This window comes from Phyllobates terribilis, unplaced genomic scaffold, assembly GCF_046119375.1.
Source record: "Phyllobates terribilis strain yellow unplaced genomic scaffold, ASM4611937v1 Scaffold_7__3_contigs__length_470593459, whole genome shotgun sequence".
Classification (NCBI taxonomy): Eukaryota; Metazoa; Chordata; class Amphibia; order Anura; family Dendrobatidae; genus Phyllobates; species Phyllobates terribilis.
In genome coordinates, this window is record NW_027362767.1 from 291,470,722 (window position 1) to 291,480,829 (window position 10,108).

General features: G+C 39.8%; 1 protein-coding gene across 1 annotated transcript; it reads right to left on the reverse strand.

Annotated features, from left to right (window-relative positions):
* Positions 1-3,892: 3,892 nt before the first annotated feature.
* LOC141155500 (uncharacterized) lies at positions 3,893-9,739 on the reverse strand. The gene is made up of 2 exons (XM_073642367.1): positions 9,169-9,739; positions 3,893-6,474 (listed from the first exon to the last, which is right to left on the reverse strand). Exons 1-2 carry the CDS (start codon positions 9,737-9,739, stop codon positions 3,893-3,895), a joined length of 3,153 nt encoding a protein of 1,050 aa, XP_073498468.1.
* Positions 9,740-10,108: the final 369 nt, after the last annotated feature.

Sequence of the window (10,108 nt, forward strand, 5' to 3'; positions counted from 1 at the left end):
CTGTGGTAGCCATGCTGGTTCAGTATGCTTTCAATTTTGAATAAATCCCCAACAGTGCCACCAGCAAAGCACCCCCACACCATCACACCTCCTCCTCCATCCTTCACGGTGGGAACCAGGCATGTAGAGTCCATCCATTCACCTTTTCTGCGTCACACAAAGACACGGTGGTTGGAACCAAAGATCTCAAATTTGGACTCATCTGACCAAAGCACAGATTTACACTGGTCTAATGTCCATTCCTTGTGTTCTTTAGCCCAAACAAGTCTCTTCTGCTTGTAGCCTGTCCTTAGCAGTGGTTTCCTAGAAGCTATTTTACCATGAAGGCCTGCTGCACAAAGTCTCCTCTTAACAGTTGTTGAAGAGATGTGTCTGCTGCTAGAACTCTGTGTGGCATTGACCTGGTCTCTAATCTGAGCTGCTGTTAACCTGTGATTTCTGAGGCTGGTGACTCGGATAAACTTATCCTCAGAAGCAGAGGTGACTCTTGGTCTTCCTTTCCTGGGGCGGTCCTCATGTGAGCCAGTTTCTTTGTAGCTCTTGATGGTTTTTGCAACTGCACTTGGGGACACTTTCAAAGTTTGCCCAATTTTTCAGACTGATCTTCATTTCTTTAAGTAATGATGGCCACTCGTTTTTCTTTACTTAGAATTTGTATTATGGCAAGAAAAAAAAGCAGCTAACAGTCTATTCAGTAGGACTATCAGCTGTGTATCCACCTAACTTCTGCACAACACAACTGATGGTCCCAACCCCATTTATAAGGCAGGAAATCCCACTTATTAAACCTGACAGGGCACACCTGTGAAGTTAAAACCATTTCCGGTGACTACCTCTGGAAGCTCATGAAGAGAATGCCAAGAGTGTGCAAAGCAGTCATCAAAGCAAAAGGTGGCTACTTTGAAGAACCTAGAATATAAGACATATTTTCAGTTGTTTCACACTTTTTTGTTAAGTATATAATTCCACATGTGTTAATTCATAGTTTTGATGCCTTCAGTGTGAATGTACAATTTTCATAGTCCTGAAAATACAGAAAAATCTTTAAATGAGAAAGTGTGTCCAAACTTTTGGTCTGTACTGTACATATAAGCGAATGTGCACACATATTTTGCAAGTGAAAAAGCACTTAAAAAAAAAACAACAAAAAATGCCAAAAAGAACATAAGCTCATCTTATTGCATTTAGCTTATGCAAAAAAAACAAAAAACAAACACTTCTGGAAAAAAAGAAACCTCAGCTAAAAGGTGTCTTGTGTATATATTGTAGGGATTCACTCCCTCAGGTAGGCATAAGATAGCGTTCACACAGGCATAGCGGTTTGGCCCAAACAGGAGCAGTTTTATTGCCATTATAAGACTGCAAGGGATTCAAAACAAAAAACAGCCTCTTCTTGGCACAAAGGTATCACACCAAATAAACAGTTAATTAAGCAGGGCACATATATGTCAGTGCGGGCTCACCCGAACAGGTCACAATTCTTTCTTCCGGATCAAACTTCATACACAGAAAAGGCACAAATCTTCCAGTCTTGGTATCCCCTACAGCCCGAGCTCCAGCAGCTTCCAGCCTAGCGCTAAACAGCAGTACTCAGCTCCAGGCACTATTCACACTGAACAGGCTGCAACTTTCACACGGTCCACTGCACACAAAGACTGCTCAGATTTCCTACCTGACCCATGCAGTTTTCATACAGAAACCCCAGCACGTTTCTCGCTCTCAGCTACAGCTCACATTTTGGCTGGTCACTCACCAGCAGCACACTCCACTCTGCACCATCCAGCAGATTGACACACCAAGGTGAACCCATTTCCTGGTTCTTGTAAAAAGCTAGGCTGATGCATCCAATTAAGACCTGCAGCATTAGGATTTAACCCTAGCCTACCTGGTTTTTCTACAATACCACAAAGGTTGCAGTCCTGACAGCTTTAAGAATGGTTGTCTGGGAATAGGGAACAAAGCATTTATCCATAGATCTGCAGATGATGAAAAAAACAAACAAAAAAAAACAAAACAGCAATACACAACCTGCCCAGGTCCTTTGATGACTCCCTGCAGAGGTTTCACTGACAGTCTGCAGTGGTGATATCATGACTACAGAGCATGTGACTGTCAACAAAGAACGGACCTGCTAGGGAGAGGAATAGAGGAATATCTTGACCTGGGGAGTATGACTGTGCATGTTTTTTAATGATCTGATCTGTAAGCCTATGAATATATGGAAAAAAAAAAAAAAAATTGTTCCTGTGCACCCCCTTTCACCAGCTCATAGGTGATCATGCCACTCCCCACATCCTGTTAGGATTGCTTGAAAACAGATCCAACATAGTTCAAACTTTTTGGCACTGATTTTGGTAAAATACCTGCTTAAATTTGCATTAGACACAAATCAGGTTCAAAGTTCAAAAAAAGTACTGGACAATTTCTTTAAATGGCCCCAATGTATTTAGCATGTGGCCATAAGTGTTTTTGTAATTACCTTTAGTTGTATGTATTGCCTTTGAGCGACGCTATTGCTGGCTGCTCACAGGCATCATGTGACCCCCGGCGGCAGCCGGCTTTATCTTCTGCTGATGTCACGTCAAGTGAGGAGTGACATCAGTGACACGGTCCCCGCGGTGGATGAAGGCCGGGGGCGGGTTACCCCACACGTCACACCCAGCATCCACCGCGTGCTTTCCCAATGAATGAGGAGAGGGAGAGCGTGCGGTGGATGCTGGGTGTGATGGGCGGGTAACCCCGCCAACAGCCCATCACTCACTGTGGAACGCATGACACTGAGTCACGCCCAGCTGCAGCCGACACTTGATGTGACATCAGTGGATGTCAGAGCCACACATGGGCACATGCTAAATACATTGGGGCAATTAAAAAAAGTACTAGACAATTCCTTTAAGGAGGACAGAGAGAAAAATATGTAGACCTAGCCTATAAAACAGAGTTTCCCAAACTCCAGTCCTCATGGCCCCCCCACATGTCAGGTTTTCAGGGTTTCCTTGATATTGCATAAGTGATGGAATTATTATTAATGCATCAGACGTTGCCACAGGTTATCTCACCTGTGCAATACTAAGGAAATCCTGAAACCATGACCTGATGGGGGGAGGCATGAGAAGAGGGTTTGGGAAACGCTGCTATAGACAAGATAACTCACTGATTCACTTAACTCAGCCTACAGTCAACTTTGTACTCTGATACATAGAGCCTGTAGAAGCCATCATTAATGTACTCCTACTACAAAAATGCTTTTTAGAACAAAGTTATTTAAGTTAAAGCAAGTTATGCATAAGCTTTCACAACAGAGGATATACATATACATCCTCTATCGGGTGGGGGTGTATGGAGTTTACAATGGATGTCAGCAGCATTTTTGAGACAGTACTTGCCTGTAGCAGCCAGCTCCAGTTTCACCATTTAGATGCTGCTGTCATTCTCTGACCGTAGCATTTAATGGGTTGTGAAGTGATAGCTTTGTGCACAATTATGGGGAAGGGATGCCGATGGGTTGCAAAGGACCCAATTTTTGCACTCCTCTGGAGACTGGCTAGGCTTCATAGGAGATTATTGATTTTACAATTCTGTAGTATTGAGTGTATGAAACAAAAGATCAAACAAACACTCACAGGTTCAATTTTCTTAAAAGAGCTAATAAAAAAAATAAATAAATAAAAAGTGAAAAAAAAACATGTTTTAACAATTTTACTGATCGTAGTAGATGATTGGAATAAGCTTCTAGAAGATGTGTGGTTGGATAATACACAGTAAGTGAATTTAATCATCCCTAGGATAAATCTACTTAAAAAATTAAAAAGGAAGTATAAAAAAGGGACAACTCTGGTTCTTATGCATCTTGTAATGTGACTTCTATATGCAATACTTTATACACCCTTTACTATGAAGACACCATGAAACTAGGAATTCCAGATGTTAAGACATGGTAAAAATCTAAGGTACTAACCTTAAAAAAATCTTTGTCAGCCCTTAGAGAGTTTACTGGGGTCTGTTGCTGCACTATGCTACTTGATGATCCACTTTTACATGGCTGGCCATGCGGCATAGTTTTTCTGGGCAAGTTAGTAGGGGCCAGTGGAGGTCTCATGTGGGTTCTACCAAGAGCCCCTGGATCTTTTTGTGATGCTACTGCTGAAGTCACCTGTGGAGTTTTGAAAATAGATAGTGCTAAGGTACTGCGAGGAGAAGGATGTGGCATTCTAGATGCCATTACTTTTGGAGTAGCCCTTTTGAGAATTTTTGGGTATTGTACAACCTGGGACGTTCCTCCTCTAATTCTGGCCCCTCCAGCTAATGACTGTCCGGAAAGTTGAGGCATTACTGTCATTTGTTCTACAGTTATGTTACTGATATTATCTTGCTGATTACCAATCATCTTGGGTTTTGATTTCACAGGTAGTCCACATGACTTTTTAATAAACATGTGATTTCCAAGACTTGGTAGCGGTGTAGACGTAATGAATGGGATAGGTCTGTTGTAGAAGACATTTTTATCACGGGCAATATCAGTCAGGTCCATATTATAAGTTAAGTCTGTCAAATTGCACATACTTCTCTTTGGGGAGGACTGAGCCAAGGCTGTTATTGGCCACATGTGTCTACTTTGTATGTCTGGTCGATTGACTTGACTATCCACATTTTTAGACAGATCAAACACCGTACAGTTTGTTGCAATCACTTTTGTAATATCACCGCTGTCAATGCCAGTGACCTCATTGCAGAAGGACATTACGGTATGTGTTGCATTCATTTTAGGCATTTCATCTATCACACTGATGTCTGCAGGGATATTTAGTGCATCTTTATGACCAATTAACCGTGTCCAGTCTTGGACACCATTTCTTATGGTTCCCCGATCCACAGATACATCATAGGTAACGTTAGATTCAGCCACTTTGCAATGTGTGAAGGTCTTATAAGCGGCGCTATCTGGGGTAATTTCAGGATGAACTGAAACAATATTCTGAAGGCAGTTGACGACATTTGCATCCGTTTTAACAAGAGTCACGTTTTGCAGGGGGGCATCAACAGCCATCAGATTCCGTGGTCCGGGATTTTGAGGGCAGGCATGGAAAATATTTGTAGTCTTATTCTCAGGGTCAATCCCTGTGCCCCACATTGTCCCAGTGTCCACTATCACATCGACTTCTGCTAATGTTCCTGCTACTTCTTGTGTTTCAGCGGTTGCACACACTTCATTAATCATGCCCATTACCCCCAGGGTGGCATCAGCAGCAGAGTTTTTACAGCATACGGTCCCGATAGTCCGCATAGCTTCTACAGCAGGAGATGCGTTACATACTTGTCGGATATCCTTTGTGTCATTTGCTATAGAATAATTACTTGCACCAGTAGGGTCTTCAGGTACAGGCGCTTTGCTACATGTTAAATTATCCTGAATTGCGTTCCTTTCTGACCAATTACCTTTTGTTACGACTTGTGTGCCATGCGCTATAGATACATCACACGTAATTATATCTTGTGTTGCATTGACTACCGGCAATGTAGTAGGATCTTTCACAGTGTCTTGTACGATGCATGGTATCACATTAGATATGCTCACATTTGCATGTGAGGCATCTGCAGGTGACAATGACATCTCCTTGTGCGTTTTTACTATACCCTGCATGGCTTTAGCTTCATTCACCAACACATGCATTGTACTCATCTCCTGCGTGACATCAGCAATGGGATATTGATTGTGTATTATTTGGATTTCCGGTTTGGCACCATCAGCAGATGCTTCATTATAAATCTCCTGTGTGACATTTGCTACATCATATATTTTTACAGAGTCTCGAGCAGCGTCAGGTGCCATCATTTTTACTTTTCGCCCAGGTGCATTGCTATTCCACAGCACATTGTCTGGTGCAGTCTGTGAAATGACTTCCCTTTCAGTTATAGAGTAGTTTATATTCATCTTTTCCAAGTCAAGCTGGCAGACACCCACTGAGTTCCCACCGCAAGTGCTGCCCAGCTCCAAAGTTATTGTGGAATTAGCAGACAGATCTGGAGGCGGCTCCGCTGCAATAGAGGACACGTTACTGAACATTATCCTTTCTGTGTCGTATCTCTTCAGCTGCTTGCAAATTCTATCACACTCCGCTGCAAAAAAACTTCTGAATTCCAGAGCCGGAGTTGAACTTTCATAATTTTGAAAATTCCCTTTTTTGTAAATCCATGGTTCACTTTTTCGTTCTCTTGGCACACTCTTCTCCTCTTTGGCAAGCAGGCTGCTCTGTGGATGTGCAGTCCTACTTTTCCTTACAAAGAGACTGCGCTTTATATGGCCAGCTGAATTCAAGTGGGGGCTTCGTTTTTCTCGAGTTGAATTCCTGTGTCCACTTCTGATTTTATGTAATACATACTTATGTATTTTTGCCATACGTTGTGTAATGGACGTTCTAAGACCCGGACTCTTGTGTTTAATTAAACTGGAAAGAACTGAAAAATGTTTGTCGCCTAAAAGGGAAACAAAAAAAAATCATCTTAGTAAATTACAGACATAGGGCCTGTTACATCAAGCAGTATTCTACATTGCTTTGGAATAAAACAGCTTGAAATAGTTGCAAAGATTGAGCATCTCATTTTTGGCATTTTTAGTTCAGTCTCATCTTGTTCTGCCCACTTTTTGAAAGGTTGGAGGGGCTTCATGGGTATGGAGGGTGGCCAAGTGCATCTGGCAAATTATCTTAATTTACATTATAGAAAGTGGCAGAAATGTACACCAGTCATTCAGTACTGTACATTTCTTGCAGTGGTGCATGGCAGCTAAAAACATGAACCCAAGTCATTAAAAGACATGACTCAATTATTTTGCCGCATCTTACTCCATCGACCTATTTATTAAGACTGGTGTAAAAAAAACTTTTTTGTTTTTTAAGTCAGCCTTCTCTTCATAATGAGCTGAGATAAGATAATAGCATCCCCCAAAGGGGGAAAATGCAGCAACTGGCAATAATAAAAAAAAAAAGCAACGTGTTCACAAATCCTGAGTGGCGTACCACATCTATAGTCCAATGAGGAACAGTACTTCACAGAAAAAGACAAATTCAAAAAAGATCACAGAAAATAAACAGCCTTACCAACATCAGGTCAGAATACCAATGCACTAGCAGGATGCAGCAGACCCCCATGATAAAGGCGGGGGCTTCTCAGGTGCAAAATACTGATGCAGCAGCCACGCACTGACCTAACAATTCCTGGAGGGGGTGGCTGTGTAGTATTATACATGCACACAGATGGGGCTTGCATAGGATGCCAGTCACACAGACAAGCATGATGCACAGCATCTGGCTTACAGCCTATAGATGACGAATGAGGAACACTGGTCTGGAATAAATGGGTGCCAATTCGTCAACTTCACAATGAATATAATTGGAAGAATGGCTCATCCATATGCATGTGTTGTTCTTAAATTCATAGTCATAGTTATACTTGTAAAGATTCAAAGGGTTAACCCTTTTAAGATCTGGCCACTTTTCACTAACAAACATGCAATCCCTGCATGTGTAGCATCTGTCTACCACTCAAAATATGCAGCGGCAGAGAGTCAAAGATATTAGCAGAGCACGCCGAAGATACTTGGAAAACACACGAGCATGCTCGGATAGCACTTCATGCAAGCACGTTCACTCAACACTAGTCATAATCCATTGGCAACTCTGTATCAAATCATCCCCACCTCCCTTAATACCAAAGGGAATGATGTCAATATCTTGTGCCTTGAAACTTATTGGGTCACAGCAATGAAAGCAAGACAAGACTTCTTTACCACTTGAAAAAGCCTAGGCGAAACGCAGGGTTTTGTGGTGCATCCAGAACTTTCACTTTACTATGGCCAAGCATCTCATTTTTCTAATGATATTGCAGGTAAAGTGTTGCTGACGTGCATTATTGTGTATACTAGATTTCAGTCTTGCTTTTGGCTAAACATATTATATGAATTCTATATTGGTGCACTTACAGTACAATAATACTTGAAATTTTGAATGTCATGTACGGTAAGTTTGGTTTGTGTTCATGTTAACCCCCTATACTTGGAATCTCTCAACTAACCACTCCCATTTTTTTTTTTTTTATTAAATAAAAATTGATTTTAAAATAAATTTTTGATGGATTAAAATGACCTCATTAGTGTTACTTGTATGTGACAACCAAGTAGCTATCTTGCGGAAATCTCGTAGACAAGCATTATTAATACAGAAAAAAAAAAAAAAAAAAAGCTTCTAAAGCAAATGCTCTGGAAGACATAACATGTATAATTACTGAAATTGTTATAAAACAATGAGAAAACCATTATTCCAAAAATATATTAAAATTACATGTTTTATTTTAACATTGATGCACAAACGGGAGTGCTTTAAAGCAGGGATTATATCATGAGTAATTGTTCATACTCCACATTTTAGAAAAACAAAATTCAAGGAATTAAAGGGAACCGTGAAGGTTTTTCCTTGAAACATTGCATTTCTGCATCCTGCTGGGAACAGTATTTTAACCAACTCTTACTTAAGCAAAATATGGTCATTGAATTCATTAACTGCTTAATAATAATTATCTGGCTTTAGAAAGTCCTGCAACTGTTGGCTCTCACGCTATATTTTTTATATTCTGACCTACAACTAATTTTCGGTGTAGAAGAGTGTATAAATATACCAGTATTTGTTAATCTAGTTTTTAATATATTAAGGTTATTGATTCATCATGACAACAGTATATGCCGTACTCTTTCATATTAATTTAATATATTGTCACCAGATATAGATATATATATATATATATATATATATATATCTATATCTATATCTATATCTATATTGTAGACTACATCGTAATACATTGTATACTTGTATATGACATTTTGATTGTAAAACTATTTTAAATAAAAAAACACACACACACACACACTGAAATTTTACATCTTCTCTACCTGGTGACAATATATTAAATTAATATGAAAGAGTACGGCATATACTGTTGTCATGATGAATCAATAACCTTCATATATTAAAAATTATATTAACAAATACTGGTATATTTATACACTCTTCTACACCGAAAATTAGTTGTAGGGCAGAATATAAAATAAATTTACACATATGAACTTCACAATTTTAATAGATAAATATTATAGAAGAAAAACACCATCCTCACCTTGATAATCAATTCGACTTCTTTTGGCACTACAGGTAGTTTCATTCAAAACAGACTTGGGGGTGCAATAGAGCAGAGGAAGGGGCTCTGCCTCAATGGTGGAGATGTCCAATTCTTCAAGTTTCCTTTTGCTTGCACTCCAACCCTGTGCTGCCTTACTTTTTAGCTGTTCGATGATTTCATTACATTCTAAGCTGAAGAAGCTTTTGTAACCTGGCGGATTTTCTTGAAGGTCAAGAATAGAAGACCCCCCTTTATGCAAAATTTGCACTGGGGTGCTAAAGTACTGTTCACATTTGGAAGGCGGGATGTCAACCTCAGAATAACTCTCTTCTTCCTTCAGCCCAGAATCAGCTATGAATGCTGTTTTAGAAGGTTTCAGAACAGTAAGACTTTCTGCTTCCATTGTCCTGGCACATTCAGGGCTTCCGTACAAATGCATGTTATCTACTTTGGCCAAGTTTCTGTCACTCATTTTTACACAACCATTTATGTCCAGTCCACAATATGAAACTCTTCCTCGTTCCCAGGTCACCAAAGGGTCCTCAGAATTAAAACAACATTCAGACATGTATCATTTATTTCCTGCATTTCTTTTCACTTAACTTTGGAGAATGACGTATTACACATTATCTTCCCTGCAGGGGCTGTCAGCAATGGAGTTACACTTCGTTCTATCAATGTCCGTTACTGCAGAATCCAAGTTCTAAGATATGGTCAAATACCTGAAAGAAATCCAAAGTTATATGGAGTTTACTCTCAATCTTTTAAATGCTGAACAATTAAAGTAAAGAGCTGTACTACTAATAATATACATACAGCTTTCTGGTCACTTACACAGAAAACAAACTAACTTTTTACATGCCTCATTAAAATCTGTAACTTACAAACATGAAAATTAAATATTTGTTTAATGGTCTACATAAATAGTATAAAGTAA